General features: G+C 45.6%; 1 protein-coding gene across 4 annotated transcripts in view; it reads left to right on the top strand.

Annotated features, from left to right (window-relative positions):
• Positions 1 to 19,345, top strand: part of O-fut1 (O-fucosyltransferase 1) — a 211,244-nt gene that overhangs the window by 67,422 nt on the left and 124,477 nt on the right. For all 4 annotated transcript variants that reach the window (XM_075677794.1, XM_075677795.1, XM_075677796.1 and 1 more), the window contains exon 4: positions 827 to 995. In XM_075677794.1, coding sequence (XP_075533909.1) covers positions 827 to 995 — 169 coding nt within the window. The remainder of the gene's footprint in view (positions 1 to 826; positions 996 to 19,345) is intronic.

Here is a 19,345-nt window from a genome sequence, read left to right as displayed (position 1 = left end):
CCCTGCTCAACAGTCCTTCCTGCTTTCAGATCAAGCTACTCTTGCTCAAAATCTACGGAAGCATTGGGTCTGCAGGCCCATGCCACCATTTTGCCGAGCTACTCAACATCAAGCACGTTCAGCACCACCACGCTGTGGAGCGTCCATCTATCGGAGGGTGCCACAAGCCCTCCCTTGTTCACGACCCGGGGTGGATCGTGACACTGGAGACGAGGATGGGATCCTCGTGACAGTCACCATGATCTACTAACAATGTGAAATTATTTTGTTTGTCAGTCTCTGCTGTTCCCGAGTTTGTGGCTGCTTGTGTGCTGGGTCTAAATGTAAATAATTGTTAATAAAGTGTGTGTGCGCCTCGCGTAATGTCTCGCGAGGGCAAATAGAAAAAGATATCCCCCCCCCCCCGCCACTCCTTCTCGGAGTCATTTCCATGGAATTTTTTCTAATTTTAAGGTTCACAAATTGGCAAGTATGCACTTGTGGTGAGGTGTAAAATGGCTATAAAAATCGGGTAATGTTTTATTCACGGGTGTGGGAAGTAAACTTTCTTATAAAGAAACAGATTATTATTCTTTTTGTTAACCAGTACAGTCCATAAAGGTAAGCTTTGATTTCGATGTGCTTACAGTGTGGGAATAATTTGATACAATTGAATGTGCATATCAGTTTTGAATGGCGATCGATAAGAGCTGTGCTGTAGGTGGACACCAGACTAATGGAGCATATTGCTCTTTCATGAATAATAGTTGTGCTATGGGTCCTTCAAGTTGTTTATGTGGGTGCATGTGTGTGCGAACACTCAACATGGTGGTTCTCTCTGGTGCAGTGTTCTGCTACCAAGCCCGTGCATTGGGCCAGGGCTGCCAGGCCAAGGAGGGCAATCCGTTTGGACCCTTCTGGGACACGTTTGGCGTGGAATTTGACAAGTCTGAGTTCTACATGCCTCTCCAGTACGATATCCACCACCATGACATGGCGCGCAAGTGGAAGGAGAAGTGAGTGAGTCTGGTGGTTCCTACAACGTAAAAAACAAAAGTGTGTTGGCGTGTCGACTTGTGGGATGACACCTTCGGTTTCCATGTCATCTAGTTCCTTTTCTCGTGCTCGAGCAGAGGGAGGGGTATTCCCCTTGAAACACTCAGTGAAATGGGACAAGCATCAGGAGAAAGGTGGAAGCTGTATTCCTCCTGCACTTCCCCCAGTCCACAAAAGATTTTGGCCTGGTTTGGTGGCATGCTCTTGATCGAGTCCAAGAATTGAACGACACCCAACTCTTCAATTGTTGGTAGTCCCAGAAGGTGTGTCATCTGACTCTTCATAACATACAGCATCTGCACAGTCACCCTGCTAGGCCACTTTGAAGTGCAAATAAATGTTCCGAGTACGCGCAACCTTAGATTTCCGGGACCAGATACCTCGGATTTCACTTCATGCAACCTGCAAGGCAATCCCGGGAAAGGAGGCGAAACTGCAGTTACTTTTTCTTCAGAATCCATTTTGAACTGGGTGCAAGGCGGCCATTCACGCGGGCGTTGGTGTACCTTGCCCAATGCGTACTGAGCACCTAAAGTTTAACAGAACGCAACAGCTCTTTTTGCTGCTTGCCCTTGCAAACGTCAGTGAGGTGACCTTGCACCTTACAGGAATGGCATGTAGCCTTATGTGCGGGGCATTCTTTCTATGGGTGTAGGTAACGGCCGCAGTAATCCCAAGTTCACCGAGTTGGCTGTGCTAACTTGCTGCAGCGTGACAGTGCACGTGGCGCTATCTTCTTGTGTCTCACTGCGTCGACGTTTAAGCTGCCAAAAGCTGCACTGTTGTGGAAGCTTGCGCGGGAGAGACACTCTTTCTCGGCTTACTTGTGCACGCATGCTTGGCATGGTGTTCCTTCCGCTGAAAGTTTTGTGCATCGGCACAACTGGTCAGATAGCTTTGCATCTCGCAATCCCACAACGAACTTGTCACAAACAAGGTGCTCTTCCACTTTGAGATTTCGTACTCGCAACATTTGACAAGATGATAAAGCGCCGTAAAAAATTAATAGACTGGCTCCCCTTGCTGCTGTATTTGACCATGAAATCAGGGGCTTTCGTAAATTTCATTGACTGGGTGGACGAAATGTGGCACTACTTACCCTAGATATCCGAAAATGAGAGGATTTCAGGAGTTGATGCTCCCAGTGACAAGATGCCGTGTGCTTGAGGCCCCATACAATACAAAAGTGTGCACACCTGCAACTCCTCAGTGGCCACGTTCAGACTGGTGGCAAAGGCGTAGTCTTTGGATGTCGCTATCCATGTTGGCCACTTCCCCGGGCTTGTGAAGGTAAACGGGGGTGAAGGCTGAGGTCCAGGCATTCCGACACGCAGCATGTTGACCTTGGAATCGCCGGAGTCCACACTGACTGCCACATCCATAACTGCCGTGTTAACCATATCCATCTTCTGACACCATGTTTGGTGGCGGTGAATTTGCGTTGCGGCTGTACCATAGAGAAACAAGAGCGGACACTTGGTGAAAATTGGCAACAGGTAATGTGTCGCACCTAGTGCGTCGCGACGACGCACTAGCTGACGCGCTAGCTAACCCAAGCATCCGAAAGAAAAGTATGTGAAATGAAGTTAACAGGCAATCTTTTATCTTCTTTTATTCTGTCCCACTAAAACGAAAAAAGTTTTGCATATAAATCAAGTTATACTTTGCTACTTATTTTTCTTGATTTACCTAGCAACAAACCAATGACATGCCAGATGCGAGGTCAATCCACCTTTTTCATTTCTTGTGCTGCCCTCTGCCGCATGCCACTGGAAATGTTTTGGAAGGGTGCCGGTACTTTTGCCGGTTGATTTGTTTACCTGCGCCCATGTTGAGTGTGCGTCAGTTGTGCGTTTCATGGAGCATGATTAATTGTGAATGGCTTCTCTGGGACAGCCTGTCGTTCCTGGAAGCCATGTAGCACTCACCGACTACTGGGTGAGCAGGCCTGAGTAACAGTGTGGCTGATAAAGGCACGCTGACTTCCATCTGCCGATGTGGCTGCCTTGGAATTTGTTTTCACCGATTTCTGGCACTTGAATCTTGCTTTTTTTTTCCTTTTACACATTATTTAGACATTTCTCATATTCAAAAAGTCTTCAACTGCAGCCTTCCTCATTGGATTTACCAAAGTGGAGCATTTATTTGCATCAATATGTACAACCACAGATTATTAGCTTCAACTATTGTGGAAAAGGCACATCGCTGATATAAGTAATGTCAAAACGTAACAAAACATACATATCTGCTCATATGTGAGCCATGTTGTTCCACCCTGAGACATGTCAATATGAGTGGAGCCACTTAAACAACGGCAACTGTGATCCAGACGCATATATAATTGGCTGTTATTACTGTTTCTCGCTTTTCTTTGTTTAACTTCATCATACTTAAAGTTTGCACGTTCCATAAAGTATTATTATAGAACCTGTCCTCGGCATAAGCACTCATTCATAGGATGCGTGTAGTTCTCTTGCAAAAACACGGACGCCGTCGCTGACACCGTTAGTAACTGAGCGAGGCGGTTGTTTGTTCAGCTGCTGCACTGAATCCACCATCTCTTGTTTGACACAGGGATACACAGTGCATCCCAGGAATTAAGAAATGTGTCAGTATAACAACACGTACAGACCCATAGCGAATGCGACCAGCAGCCTTTGGGAAAGGTGACTTAGATGTTGGCACAGTGCTGTGTTACCACTTGCCGCTTATTGTGTACGCGCCATGTGAAGTGAAGAGTAGTTGATTTCAAATCGCCAAGGTCTAAACTGAACTATAAAAGCAGTTTCCTTTGTCCTAACAGCTTATATTTAAGTTCAGGCCCACCGGTAGCGGGTGCACAAAGCCAAAGGAAGCTTTAAATCCCTGTAAAAAATATCGGCTCTCACAGCAGCTTGTTGCTTTCTGGGAGCCCAATCAGCTGAAAAATAGTGTTCACATGCTTTGTTGAATCAGTGTGCTGTGAAGGGTGCTCTAGTTAAAGTGGACAGTGGCGGGCAAATTTTTTGCTCAAATACAGATGCCTTGATCTTGCAATTAGCCTCTTGTAGCCTTTCTAGTGCATCATGCAGAGACAGAAGTTTCTTGTTCTTCTTTCTCAAGGTGCGTGAAGTGCGTTTAGCGGTTGAGCAGCAGTTCTTGCTAGTGGCTGCCGAGCCTATTTCTTCAAACGCAGCAGGCGAGCCACAAGAAGGCTTCTTTTCCTATAAGCAAAGCATCGCTGATTTGGATAATTGGAGGTGTCTGAAAAAAAAAATGTGTGAAAGGAAACCACGACTTGGGCATTTATGTTCTATCCGAGGGTATCATCTGAGTGGGGCATTTATTTGGAATGCGTACTTGTAAAACACCTAGTAAAATATGGGTGAAGAGGCAAATACCTCGTGGTGAAGGTGACAAGGATCCATTGCAAGCACTGGAGAACAAGCGAGGCTGAGATGTCTTGGTGATGTTGGCCAGCTGTAATGCTTCAAAGTAGCATACTTTTCCAATTCTACAGCATGCTGCAAGGCTCTCTGCATATGCTAGAAGGTCCTGCGCTTCCTGCTGTGATTGGAAATTGCATCTCTTGGGCAGAAGTCCAGCAAGGAAAATGCTGCAACTGGGAAATGTCTTGCCTTCCCCCATTTCAAAGACGACTATCTTGTTGTAAAGAAGAGGGGGCATTGCCTCATAGACCAACTCCGCCGTTTTATAAGCATGGACATTCTGATTTTCGAATGCTTGCAAAGACCGGAGCATGGTTGGACAATGAAGCGTTGTGTTGAAGGATCTGAAAAAACAGGAACTGGGTGATGTTTCCACTTGACAAGCATCTACTGTTTCTTCCACCTGCAGGCTTACTTCCGACCTCTGGAGTATTGCACCACTTTTATTGAATGAAATGGTGGCTTCTGCAGCTGTTCCTCACCTTTTGCATTCTTTCAGCAGTTTCTTGCTCAAGTACTTTGGCAGGTTTGGGAAGACGGTCGGCACTGCGTCTTTTGCAAGTGTAGGGACATCGTGTAGCACAATGACAACACTCCAATTTGTACTATGTTTGAAGTCTCGCAGTATGAACCTGTCGAAAGAAAACAATTCGGTGCAACTTAGTCCGATATGCCACACGAACTAACGCTGCCAGCTCTTGCAAAAAGGAAATGCTAATATGAAGGCTGAGTTCAGTTTTCCTGTGTTCGTGTGCTGCAGTGGCACTTAAATGGAATTTCTAAGTGTGCAGGGTCAACCACATGTTTGAGCACGTATGTACCCTGCATTGAAATGCTTCTCGCATACCGCTGAATTCTCTTGGAGTTGCCTGTCAGTGCTCGGTATTGCACGAGCCCACTTTTGAAACATGTCTTTGCACACCGGTGCTTGGAACAATGGTACTTTTTTGGTGGACAACCTGTGCCCAGAGCCAGGAACGAAGCACCAGCGTTCAATTTTCCTCTTTATTTTAGAGGGCATCTTTACCAGAGCTCACAAGTACATGCCCGCACAAACGACACAGCAGCACCCCTGTGATGACGCTGTGTTATCTTACGAGGAATCTATGACGGCGGCACGGCACAGCGCCCCTGCAGCAGTGCTTCTATTGCCATCAGTGCGCCAAGGGACCCTGTTTGGCAAGCAAAACATGACATGCTTTTCACTCCTCCCCATTCTAACCACTCTACCCCAGCTGCAAGGTGCATTTACACGGACGACAGATGGACGCAGATGAAAAAGAAGGGGAGGCGGGGTGTTGCACAAACTTGCCATGGGCTTCCTGATTTGAGAACTCCTTGCAGTTGGCACCGATGACTGCACGAAGCAGTGCCAATCGTTGAAGCAGTGCCAATCGTCCGTTGCACAGGTCGTCCATGCTCGATTGAACGGAGTGCAAGGCAACGTGCCGCCGTGCTGCAGTGCACCCTTGAACCTTGCAGTGAGTGTGTGCAGCCCGGGACACCTTTAACTGTGGTTTGTGGTGCCGTGTACCCTTTCTGAATTGAACAGACCTAAGCTGATAACCCACAGAAACCACCTGCCATAAAGATGGTAAACCCTCCTGTGTTCTGGAAGAAAACTGGAAAGCAATACTTTCCAAGCAATAGAAGATTGTCATTAAGCAAAGTATGGCCCACTATTAAACTGAATATCCCATTGGTATTTAGGACAGATTTGCTATTTCTTCAGCTTCAGAGGGAAAAAAAGCACTCTTTTCTTTTTGTCTGAAATTCTGTCGAGAAAAATATTTTCCAGACCACACACAAACTGAGTTATCAGTGCTGGCGTATTAATTTAGTGTTCCCTTTAATAAGAGTCGAGCATACTATACATTTCGATTCTTAAGTACCTTAGTTACTGTTAGCTAGCTATATTCTTGTTACGTAATGTGAGTAGCCTCTTGAGCATGTGCATAACTGTGTCTTTTGCACAAAATGTGTAAGCAAAAAGGTTCGTGTAAAATTTTTGTGCTGTTCGATATTTGATTTGATATTCGGCTTTCTTTTGCTTGATTTGATTCGAAATCTACTACAGTAAAAAAGCTCGTTAATTCTAATTCTGGGGGGACGCTACGAAAGTTTGAATTACACAAAATTCGAACTAATTTAGGTCAGAAAAAATTCACTGACGATTACGATACTCCCTAATGCTAATGAGCATGCGTGCACATGCTATGTCACATTGGTAAGAACAACAAGTTCAATGCACTGGTTCAGCCAATGAAACCGGACATGGCCAACGTGGGCTGATGTGCCCGACGTCGAGATGGCTCTTGCTCCATCCGTTGCTTTCGTCACTCCGACTGCAGCGACTCACAATGCATTGTGTGAAGAAAAAGGGTGCCCATGCTGCTTCGCCAATGGTTGCAGAGAGCTGTTAAAAGCAACACACAGGGTGGGAATCGTTCTGCGCATGCTCCAAAGAGAGCAGCTGACGGCATGCTCGTCGAAGGGGATGACACTTTGGCTGGCGCAACGCAAGCAGTGTAGTGCAACTGGCCGCAAGCGACGCTTACCCATGTGCCGAGAACATCGGACTATAAATACACCTTTAGGCCACCCACACTCGCCTCAGGAGCGGGCGCCTTAAAATGCACTCGCAAAATGCACCGCAACCTGCTGCAACTTTGGTTTCCATTGTACTCTCATAGCTGCACCAGCTGCATGCTGCCGAGTTCCACAATATGTGTAGGCATCTTCCAAACACGTATCCCAATGATGCTTTCCTTTGAGTAACAGCCATGAATCTCAAAGGCTATGCTTTTTGGTACTGCGAGCGCCAATAAACGTCACAGGTGCCATGTAATGTGAAAAACATGGGGATAAACCACCATGTAACATGGTGGTTTATCGTCAGTTTAGGGGGCTCAACATCATCTATGTGACAAAGGAACACTTCTGGTGGAAGAAAAAATATTGTGAGGTCATATCTGTTAAAAACAGAAGTGACATGATTTTCTGTGTCGAAGACGCGAAACTTGTTTTTGGGGCCTGCCATTAGAAGTGTATTTTCGTATGCCGCACATTTCGACTCAATAATCGTTTCGAGCATTTAGCATGTATGGCTATGCAGAAAAACCATGGTGATGTCAGCTGGTATACCTTCCAGGTAAACAGGAATTGCCTTATGAGTGCCACTTTATCTCATAGTGCCTGGTAGGCTATGCTTCTGAGAAAAAAAATAAATAAGAAAATATGGTTGATCCAACTTTCATAGGAATTGGTAGAACACGAAAGTCAAACATGTCTTCACAGAAGCTGTTTCATGTTTATTGTATGTGAAAAAGTTACGACAAGTAGCCATCCGGCACCCTACCACTGCACAGGGATCCTCGACATTTGCCACACAAGCGAAAGTTGACGAACGACTCACGACTGGAAACATCCCCCGGAGACACTGCATTGCACGCGCGGGAGCATTGCACAAATCTGCCATAAACCACAGCCGTTTGCAAACCAAACAAGTTGTTAATAAATCGCTTCTTGAACTTGCAGTCCGTTACAGTGAAAGGTGCACTATTTGGGGGTCACCGACTGTGTTGCAGGTTTGCTTGGCGCATGGCGTCCTGTTGGCGAGCAGCTTCGGGGGAGGTGTGAGCATTTTGATCCAGCTTTGTAATGTCTTGGGCAACCAGTGGAGTTGCAACGCGCTCAGCGTCAGGAATGTGAGTGGCAGAGTTTGCAGAGTGTGCTGTGAATGCGCAAAGGCGTTCTACTTCGCGCTGGTGTGTTTCTCGCCAGACCAAAGCGAGATTCACCTGTCGACGTTGTTGGCTTTCTGTGCCGCTTAGTGGAGCAGTTTTCTTAGTTGGTGCCATCGCAAGCGAAACAGGCAGCGTGTAAGCCCTGCTGATGCATGTTGAAGCTGCACACTGTAGGCGACGAGGCGTCACAGGCTAACGCGACGCGAAAGACAAACCATGTGCGCAAACTGCGTCCTCACCTCAGCAGAAGGCCTACACTGCCTACACTAGGCTACACCGTGTTGGAGCCTTCGCTCCGCTGAGACTACCGTAGTATGCTCACTGTCGGCACTGGTCAGTGTCATGATGTAATGCTTCACCTCACCACTCCTAGATGGTAGCACCATCCCTGTCAAGAGAACATATTTTATGCGTTTGCTCCAACGTCACATCCATTGCAGGAAGTTGGCCATGGACCCCGGCATAAAACGCTTTCATGTTTAAAAAAATCAAGCCTGCTGTCATGGCATTGGTTTTGTCAATGCTCGAGGGGGAAACGCCATCCTGCTTGTCATCTGCTATGTGCTCAATGAGTGTACAATTTTCTCGGCAGACATAAGACAAAACAAGCGTGAGTTGTGTTTGCTGTTGCAGTCTGTTTTGTTCTGTCTTTCTTCTTGTAATGGCATTTTTTATGTTTGTGTGGTTGTTCACATATTAACTGCCAGAAGCGCAACCATGCTTCGTAAAAATTTGCCCTATTCCGTTGAAAATATGAGATCCAGCATGCCCTAGCGTGCAGCTATTGCATTTTGACAGGAAATTAACACACAGAGACATGTGTTTCATTTCGCATTTTTATTAGCAAATTTTCCCCATCAAGAGATACAGTACACAAAACAATATTACAGAGCTGAGTATCTTGTATCTACAGTACAAACTGCACATTCTATAGGCACATCAGTACGTAACAAAGCTTCTTACAATACCTGAATAGCAAAAGTTATTTTCTTTTCCTTTGCATCTGACAATCTTACACAAGTGAAATTAACACAGAGACATGTGTTTCATTTCGCATTTTTATTAGCAAATTTTCCCCATCAAGAGATACAGTACACAAAACAATATTACAGAGCTGAGTATCTTGTATCTACAGTACAAACTGCACATTCTATAGGCGCATCAGTATGTAACAAAGCTTCTTACAATACCTGAATAGCAAAAGTTATTTTCTTTTCCTTTGCATCTGACAATCTTACACAAGTGAATCTTTTGTCGCAACAGTTACTTGTGATTACTTATGCAAAAAATTATCAGTAAGCAGAACCTGTTGAAAGGCTGAAGACAGCACATTTCGAATATGCAGACACAGCTGAGAGAGATTCAGGGGAGGTGGAGTTGTCTGTGCTAGATCTTTGGTGTGGGAAGAAAGAAGCTAATACCATATTTACTCGATCCTAACGTGCCCTCGATTGTAATGCATACCCGTTTTTCTTGACCAAGAAAAAGGAAAAAAAAAGAAACACCCTTGATTGTAACGCATACCCGTTTGCTGTGACCTAAAGAAAGAAAAGTCCTTTACAGTACTGCGCACCTCATTCTTTCATTCAGAAATACAACTTTCTCTCAATTGCAAAAAATAATTATTTACACCCAGTGCACTAAAATTGCGATAAATAAAAAAAAGTCAAAGTTTTGCGCGAAAGGTGAAGCATTGATTTTGACAGCAAATTAGGAGACAGCTATACGAACAGTAAGGATAGTAGTTTTATCAGCCGTATAAACTTTTCAATATTCGCTTACTAACTAAATTAACAAGCATGGTGTCACACGCACACAAGCATGAACGCGTCTCACTCAATGACCGCGGAAACTCTTTAAATGCTGGAGTGAGGAAGTGCGGTAGCAGGAGCGAGGGAACTGACCTTTCTGCGGCCTCTCGCTTTGATGCGAACTAAGCGACGAGAACACAGTGCGATATGCCTAGACGCGTAGACTCTTATCTTGCAGCGGATCGCTTTGAAGATAGGGGCCGCGTGGCCGCGCTGTATGTAGCAGCTGCTGGTGTAGAACGCCTCTCCTGTTTGCACCAGTCCCGCACGCAAGTTTCGGGAACTAAGAATGTCCATGATGTGGCCCGATTTCCCTCCGTCTCTTGCACACATGATCACTTTCCTTTTAATTTGCAGTCGGCACTTCCATGCTGATAGAGCGAACACAGAAAACGGGGAGACAGACGGTGCACCAACCTAAGCCAAAGGAAGCATTGCCTAGGCACATGGAGAACGCCACAGCAGCCAGGCTCGAAGTGCTTACAATGTGCAAGTGCTTCGAGCCTGGCAAGTGCCAGGCTCGAAGTGCTTACGAAGTGCAAGTGCACGCAATTTTCGGATCCGTTTTATTGGAAAAAAAGTGCACGTTAGATTCAAGTAAATATGGTAAGTTATATGCTTACATACAACACAATTGCTGGAACAAATTTCAGAACTGGTTCTGCAAAACAGTGCTTTAAATTCAAGTAGGTCAACTCTCATTATATTTTGTTGTGGGATTTATACTAAAAATATTGCACAAAAATTTAACAAGGCAAATTCTTCTTTTAACTTATACTATGTTGATGCAACAGGTTTGGTCATGCTGCTTTCTCAACAACTGTCTGAAAACACTGATCAGTTTCAGACAGATAAACTATCTTGATCCACGAATTTCTTATTCACTTGTAACTATATATAAGGCACTGACTGATTAGTTAGTTCCTTCAACCTTTTATTTACTCCCTGTTTTCCTAGTTCTGCAGGATGCCTATTACAGGAAACAGCCAAATTCCAAAAGTTGGAAGCCGCTGATCATCTGTGCGTGAACCTTTCCCGCTCTAGAAGAATTTGTGCTGCACAGGAGGAACAAAACGTTGCAGCAACGCCGAAGCGCACGGCTCGCTAAGCGCCAATGTAAGCACCTTCGTAAGCAATGCATTGCAGGGTAACTTGCCGCAACGGTAAATTCACTTGTTCTCAGCAAAATCTGCTCGGCTGCATAGCTCTGTTAACAACTGCAAACATTGCACATTGCAGATGAATATTCAATAAAGAACAAGACAAGCAGGCTGTTTTTTAGCAACACACAAGAAATTTCACTTCGTAACTTAAAATGCACCCGCGTTGTAGCAGTCAACATCTCTTTTCCTCACTTATCTGGAACATTGGCTGATGCAGAAACAAAATCTTGCAGCACGCAGTAGATGGCACCTGCTTGCACGTGCACAGAGAGCGCCAGGAGCAGACTAATGGAATGGCTGCTGAAGCAATAAGCTCAATAGCACCGCCTGTCGGGGCAATGAAAGCTACCAAGTACAAAATACTACACAAAAGAAAAAAAGAAAATATGAGGGAACACATTTTTCTTCTCTACATAATTCCGTGATTTTACTTCAATTATTCGTAGATTCCAAAGGTATAGCCAAATATGCAAAGTGTATTTAATTTTCCATTGGCCACCAGAAACACAGCGACGCTATTTGCCAGCTACCGTGACTAACTCAGCTGTTCACCCAGTGGCAAAACGTCAGCCGTGTGATACACAGAACATTGGTTCTTTGTAGGCCAAAGAAAGCTTTATTTCATCATGTCTTAAAAACTCACCCAAGCTTCTGTGCTTGGGTGAGTTTGGAAGCTTTGGGTGTTCAATGCTGGTCGCATCGTCAGATGTGAAGCACATCGGCCAACTCAGCCGCACGAAGACAACTGAAGTTAACTTACCTGGTAGTCATAACTAACTACTTTTGACTGAACACGTAAAACAGCAGTGTGCATTGTATTCACCACCAGCGTTTCCCAGTAAAGATTACAGTTACATAAGCTGCACTTGTCGGGAAGCATGACAAGCAGCCAGGGATCTTTGAACGATATCATGTTTCACTCTTAAAGGCGAAGCCTAAGCATCCTCAAAATTTTTTATTGCTAACGATAAAGTAAAAGAGTTGTTTCTTATTTTTCTCGCTACATAGATGTAACCTTCTTTAAAAATATTATTTCCATTGAATGAAATCAAACTGTGTCTTGTTTTAACGAAAAGATGGTTCTTGTTTGTGTTTGTTCCCTCCTCACATAGTCATGCTTCAGTTGCTGCTCCCATAACCAATGTTTGTCAGTACCATTTTAGTTTCGCAACTCCTCCATTCGAGCCGGGTGTGACCTGTTTCTAGGGACTGTGAGAGCGCTGCAGTCGGGGTTGTCAAGTGAGGTAGGTAGGCTTGCTTTGGGGGCACACAGAAATACTCCAAATCGGGGGGTGCAGGGTGCCATGGGATGGACATCATTCGAGGGCAGGAAAGCTAGCAGCAAGATAGATTTTGAGGAGCGATTGAGAGAAATGGTGGGAAACCGGTGGGCTAGGAAAATTTTTAGTTACTTGTACATGAGGCATGTTGACACAAAATGGAGGAAGCGAACCAGAACATTGTCAGGCAAATATTTAGACAGCAGAAGGGGGGGTTGGCAAACCAAGAATCATCGGTTAAGAAAAAGGTTAAAGAAACAGTGTGGTCTGTATCAGCCACAGACAGGCTGAAGAGACTGAGCAAGTGTGGCTGTGGGATTTATTGTCATTGTTTATGTAGGCCATCATAGGTCGATGTGCACTCTGTTGTGCATCGACCGATCCGCAAGCCTGTTGGAACGGGGAAACTCTGGGCTCGAAGTCACATGTTTGAAATCGTACCATCTGGCAAAGGCAGTGAATTGGTGGCTTGAAAACTGGGGCTTGTTGTCCGTGCAGACTTTCACTGGGATTCCGTACCTTGCAAAGATGGCTGCCAACTTGTTGATGAACGCAGTTGCAGATGCATCCTCCTGTTTGTCGACTTCTGGAAAATTCAAATGAGTGTCAAAGATTGCAAGGTACATGGATCCACTATGATAGAACAGATGTACGCCAACTCGCTACCAGGGTTGATCAGGCGGAGGTCGTAGCAAGAGAGGCTCGTTTGGCTGTTTGTATGCATGGTGCATGGGTTTTGCAGACTGCACATTTCTCTACCATGTCTGCAATGGCAGAGTCCAAACCAGGCCAGAATACTAAGCACCTTGCCCTAGCTTTGCACTTATTTATACCCAGATGGCTCTCGTGAATGCGCCTGAGCGTTTCTAGTCGCAGCTTTTTGGAATAACTACTTTGCTTTCTTTCAGCAGAATTCCATCAAACACTGAAAGTTCCGAGGCAAATGGTTTGATTGTTCCTTCGTTGTCTTTGCTTGAGGACAGGCTTTCTGCAGCCGCACTCAGCTCCGGGTCGTTATAGGTCTCCTGTGCCAAGCGCTGTTTCGTTCTTTCACTTACTAAGGACGACAGAACGGCAACTGCGTGTACTTGAATGTCGCCGAAATCAGTAATGTCTCCAGACTTTGCTGGTGTGGTTCTTGAAAGCATGTCCGCAAGCTCCAATTCTTTGCCTGGCTTAAACTGCAGAACATACTCGTATATTTGCAGACGAAGAAAAAAAAGTTGACGCCTTGGGGGCATGTTCTCGATGTCTTTGGACGCAATGGCTATTAATGGCTTGTCATCGGTGTCTATTACAATTTTGCTGTCATAGACAGACTGGTGGAACTTCTCGCAACCATATGCTATTCCCATCGCCTCTTTCTCGATCTGAGAATAAAGTTTTTCGACTTCGGTTATTGCTCGTGACATGTAGGCGACAGGACGCCAGCCACTGGTGTGTCGCTGAAGCAGTGCAGCCCCTACACCATTCTTAGAAGCGTTTGACGTTATCTTAGTTTCTTTTGCAGGGTCGAATATAGCAAGCAGTGGGGCAGTGCTATGCAGATTGTATCCCATTCTTGCGCATGCTTTTCTGTACAATTGAACACGGTGTCCTTCCATATCAGACTTCAAAGAAGCTTTGTTTTGTCAGCTAGTGTTGCCAGATATTTGCCAAAATAGATTATTACACCTAGCATACGCTGAACGACAAGTTTATCGTTTGGTATGGGAATTTGGCTTGGACAGTGTACTGGTGCTGGATTTGGACGATTTCCCGCTTCACTGATCATATTGCCCAAGAAAGCTATTTCATGTACAGTTGCCGATCGTTTATTCGGACCTCACGGGGACTGCAGAAATGTCCGAATAAACAGGTGTCTTGAAAAAGCAGATTAAGAAAAAAAATGAAGTACTTTATTTCTACGCACTTATTCGGGCTCGGTAGTAGGCTTGAAGAAATCGTGAATGTGCCGTTGCACGCTGTTCTGTTTACCTGCAATCAGATAAGCCTGAATCTCGGAGAGGACCGTACAGTCACTATAGGCGGCTGAAAGCACAGTCACTGCTTGTACGTGCTCCACATGCGACGGCAGCGTAGCACATGGTACGTCATCTTCCGACTCAGAGTCATTGTCCGGCGGTGCAGCAGAAACCTGACAAATGATCTTGCCGTTGTCGAGTTCAGCGCATGTCAGTACAGCAGTGTCAGCACCTGTGAAACTGTCAAATGGGACGGTGTCCGGAATCGCAATGCAACCACTGCGCAGGTCTCAGCAGAACATTTTCGGCATCAGTAGGGAGCACATCAGAAGGCGACAAATCCTAGGCCTCCCGGCACCCGCTTGCTGGCATTCCCCAGCGCAGTCTGCACGGGCACTGTCGGCGCCATTAGACACTTGACGCGATGTTTCCGTATGCCGTGTTGGATCACCGCAACCTCGACACAGCACACAAAGCAAACAACACCATGCCATCATGCCTACATCAGTCGCACAAACGAAAAACGTGGCCTACTCACAGCGTCGTGCACTAAGAAACAAATCAGCTGCTGGATTGTATTGGCATGGCTGCCTAAGCTGAGACCGGAACTGCTGTAGCCACTCTATCGAACCAGGCAGAAACGATGATGATGAGCGGGCATTTGCAGTAGCGCCACTTTGTGGGGTAGCAAGGAGGCTCCGTTTAAAACAAAAATGGCGTTCAGCAAGTTGAACCGTGCGCCGGTCAGAGTCTGTGCATGGTGTTCTCAATCGAGTTGGCTCAAGGAGTGTCCAAAAAATCCGACAAGAGGTTGCAAGGTGTCCGAACTTTCGGCAGTTGTTATACATTATGGTCTATGGGGAGAATGGTGGTGCTGCGAAGCAGATCGAATAATCGAGCATGTCTGAATTTTTGGAGTCTGAAAATCGGTCGGCGACTGTACCCCGAACTTGCACTTAGCCAAGTTGAATGTTAGCCCTGCTCGTTATGCTGCACAGAGAGCGGCTTTAAGGTGATCATCATGCTCCTGCTTCGAAGATCCCCACACCAGAATGTCATCAATGTACACCCTTACTCCTGGTAAAGGGTAGAAAATCTTGCTGAGCATTTTCTGGAAGACTTTGGGTGCAGATGCGATTCCAAATGGAAGTCTAAGGAAGCGGTAGCGACCAAAAGGCATGGCGAACATGCATATCTTTGAAGTGGTCTCGTCGAGTGGAATTTGGTGAAAACCAACCCGTCTTCGCGTCTAGGCGACTAAACAATTTTGCGTCTGTCAGCTCCGCCTCAATATCTTAGTGTTGTGGCATCTGGTAGTGCTCGCATTTAAAGCATGCGTTTACGTTGGATCCATGCACACCCTGAGGCTACTGTCTTTTTTTTCTCACAATAACCAGCGCACTTACCCAGTCAATTGGTTCATCCACTTTGCAGATGATATTCGCCTTTTCCATGCGCAAGATTTCTTTCCGCAGGGGTTCCCGTAATGCCAAGGGGACACGACGCGCTGCATGGATCACTGGAACTGTATTGTCACGAAAGCACCATCCGGTACTCTCGCTTCACACAACCAGTGCCTTCGAAGAGGTGGTGAAATTCCTGTATGGCCGGGGCAACCTTTTCTGTGGTCATGGAATCGACAGCCCGGGACAGTATTGCTAGGGATTCAGCCAGTTCCAGACCTAAGATGGGCGGGCTCCGTTTCACAATGAAGAAGTCCACGGGGCACCTACGATCATTGGTAGAGACCACCTGAGTTGTCACTCCGCAGTGCCTGATCGCATTTCCGCTATAGGACTGTAAAACGGAATTACTTGACCTTGGGCATGGCTTCGTTTGGAATCTATTGTACACCACCAATGATAACAGATTGGCTTGGGAACCAGTGTCCACTTTGAATGCAACCTGTTGTTTTCCAACTTGGGCCTTAAAAATCCAGTCCGTTTTCTGGATTTTGCATACAGTGATGTCCAAGATTTTGAAATCCTCATTTTCATGTTGCACTTCGCCGACCTCACGCTTTCTGTAGCACACTGTGAAAGAATTTCGGCCTCCACAAGCATGGCAAATTTTGCCAAAGGCGGGCTGCTTCCTTGGCTCACGTCTTCTATTCCATGTGGAGCACTGGGACGTGTTTCTCAGGCTTTGGCTCTGGTGTGGGTAGCCTTTTTCGACAGCGTCCACTTTTGCCTCGTTACTTTGCCATGCTTTGTTTTGTTTTCTCGCAACCTCTGTGGCCTTGCAGATTTGTTCTGCCTTTTGGAGCATCAAATCCTCCTCTCTCAGCATTTTCTCCCTTAGTTTACTGTTCCTGGTACCAAACACTATTTGGTCGCGAATCATTGAGTCAAAAAGTAGACCAAAGTTGCAGTACCTTGCTTGCTTCCGTAGGTCTTGTATGAAGTGTTCCACCGGTTCACCTTCGCCTTGCGTCCTTGTTCTGAAGATGTATCTTTCATAGACTTTGTTTTGCTGCTCTGCGCAGTATTCCTTGATTTTTTTCCCCACAGTTTTGTAGTCTTGCCTGTTTTTGCCTTCAACGAACATAAATTTATTGAAGACTTCCAGTGCATCATCCCCGGCAGCAATCAGGAGCCTGGCAGTTTTAGCAGCTTCTGTCAGCAGTTTTGCTGGCTCTATTGCTTGTACATACAGTTCGAACTTTTGCTTGAATAGCTCCCACTTCTTCTGAACCTTTCCTGTTATACGAAGATGGTCCGGTAGCTTCAGCAGTTCCACGATTCTCAGTGCGGACGAAGCGTTGTAGCTGCTTCCGCCATGGGCCCCACTTTTGACACCATGTATCAGCCACAGACACGCTGAAGAGACTAAAACAGTCGCTGAGGAATTCGAGAGTAGCAAGTGTGGCTGTGGGATTTATTGTTGTCGTTTATATAGGCCGTCATTGGTCAATGCGCAACAGAGTGCACATCATGTGGCATGGTTGGCATGACCCAGCACGATACAGGGTCTGTGGAAAATAGGGATGCAGACGAAATCAGCACTGGGAACATGCAAAACTTTCAAGCAGGAAATTGCCAAAGAAAATATGTATGCTAATTCTAGGGGAAGCACTTTGTTGTTTGACGCCAGGACAGGAGTACTGCAGACTAATATGTACCGAGTCAAGTACCAAGGGCGAGGAGTGCGTGAGGAGAGGAGGAGGAAATGGCTGAACACCTGATACTTTTCTGTAAAGGGCTTCTCCTTACAGTTCAAAGCAATGGGGCGGACTTTTTTAAAGCTTGGGGTTTAGGGAAAGTGGAGGAAAAATAGTCTTTAAGCGGGTGGAAATAACTAGAAATAACCGAACGAAGGTTATCTCATTGGTGGCTAAAATCGAGGCAAGAGTTAAATCTCACCTGCCACTAAGTACAAAATATATTATTACTCATGGCTAGGTGGCGTGTGCTGCCACCCGGTTTAAAGGCCTTATCCCTCCATCCATCCGTGCCAAATGAGCAGCACTGTTCTGCTGACGTGGTTGCGGTTGTTCTCACTGCATCTTGTGCTGGTAACCATTTTCTCACTGTGTGTGCCTCGCCACTGTCCGCGTGGCCGACTGCCAAGGCATTTCAGTGACAGTCGTGTCTCCGATACGAGTACCTGCACTGTGCGGATGACCACGTGCTAATGATATTGCACGCTTGCTTTGATTTGTAGGCCCACTTTTTTCGCCTCCTGAGATAAACCTTATTCCTGGGTCCATATTCTACCTCTTGTCATGAAGTTCTATAGAACTACATAACAACATACCAACATATGTCATGTCTCTTTTCACCAGCAGATAGAGAAAAGGTCCTACAAATGGTACATAATTTCCCTTCCATCAGATCCATGTAGTTACTTTAGAAGTGACAAAGAGCCATTTAGTGCATGGAGAGATGTTTGGGGGGAAATCATGCAAGGTTTTTGATGTACAGTTACAGGAAGGTGACATGATCAAGTCACATGTTGCACGTCACATGCCATAAGTGAGCATGGTGCATGAGCATACATAAAGAAGTGCAGAGTTCTTTGCTTCCTGTCGATCCAGTCTGCTTTTATACCTGCTGAAAAAAATCGAATCATGTCAAAATAAAGGGAACTCGCACATGGGCGAGCACTAGAACCATGTTGCGGCCTGTCTGGAAAGTCTCCGCTAGAGTCATCCAGGCCCATTCTCCGGACGTATGCCTTCAGCTTAAAGAAGGAAACAGAAGAGGGGTCAAGCCAAATGTTGAGCCCCGGCTTCTCTGAAATTCAAAGTTGGTGAATGGGTGACTTTTTTCATTTTTGTAATGTGCATTCACTTTTCACACGAATCTAATTAATTAATTGCATGGTAATTTTACTGGTATTTCATTTGTGTGAAAGGGACAAACTTTAATGATATACTTGGGGAGAACCACTGACTGTTGCGTGCTAGTGACGCGCGCCTTGATTTAATAAAGGTGACATATTTTTCTTTTAGAGTACTCCTTAACTTGTACGCGAATGGGAAAGGTGGGATGCATATTTTTTCAACATGAACTTCGGAATGCTGTTGAACAAAGAACTAGCCATAGGCGTGCAGCTTGCACAAAAAGGGTATCTGCGTGACTTTTAAAAGATCTGAAGCACATTCGGATCGGAGGGTTAGCTTTGACAGTATTTTACTATAGGTGAGTGCACCAATTGAAGGCTGGCACATCTACCAGCCTTCAAATTTTGACAATAAAAAGCAGAACTCCAGTGCTTCTTGCAGTGCTTGGGTATAGCTGGCTGATGTCTGAACAGTGCAACAGTACAGCGCGAGTAGGCATCCTTCCTTTTAACTGAATGTTGTGTTTTGAGCATAAAATAGCTGCTTATAAGCGTGCATGTAAGTTGGCAAAATGCTGAGTTCACCAAGAAAACTTGTAAATAGAAGTATGTGAAAAATATGTGAGCTTGAATC

This window comes from Dermacentor variabilis, unplaced genomic scaffold, assembly GCF_050947875.1.
Source record: "Dermacentor variabilis isolate Ectoservices unplaced genomic scaffold, ASM5094787v1 scaffold_13, whole genome shotgun sequence".
In the NCBI taxonomy this organism is placed as follows: Eukaryota; Metazoa; Arthropoda; class Arachnida; order Ixodida; family Ixodidae; genus Dermacentor; species Dermacentor variabilis.
This window is presented reverse-complemented; position numbering and strand designations above follow the sequence as displayed.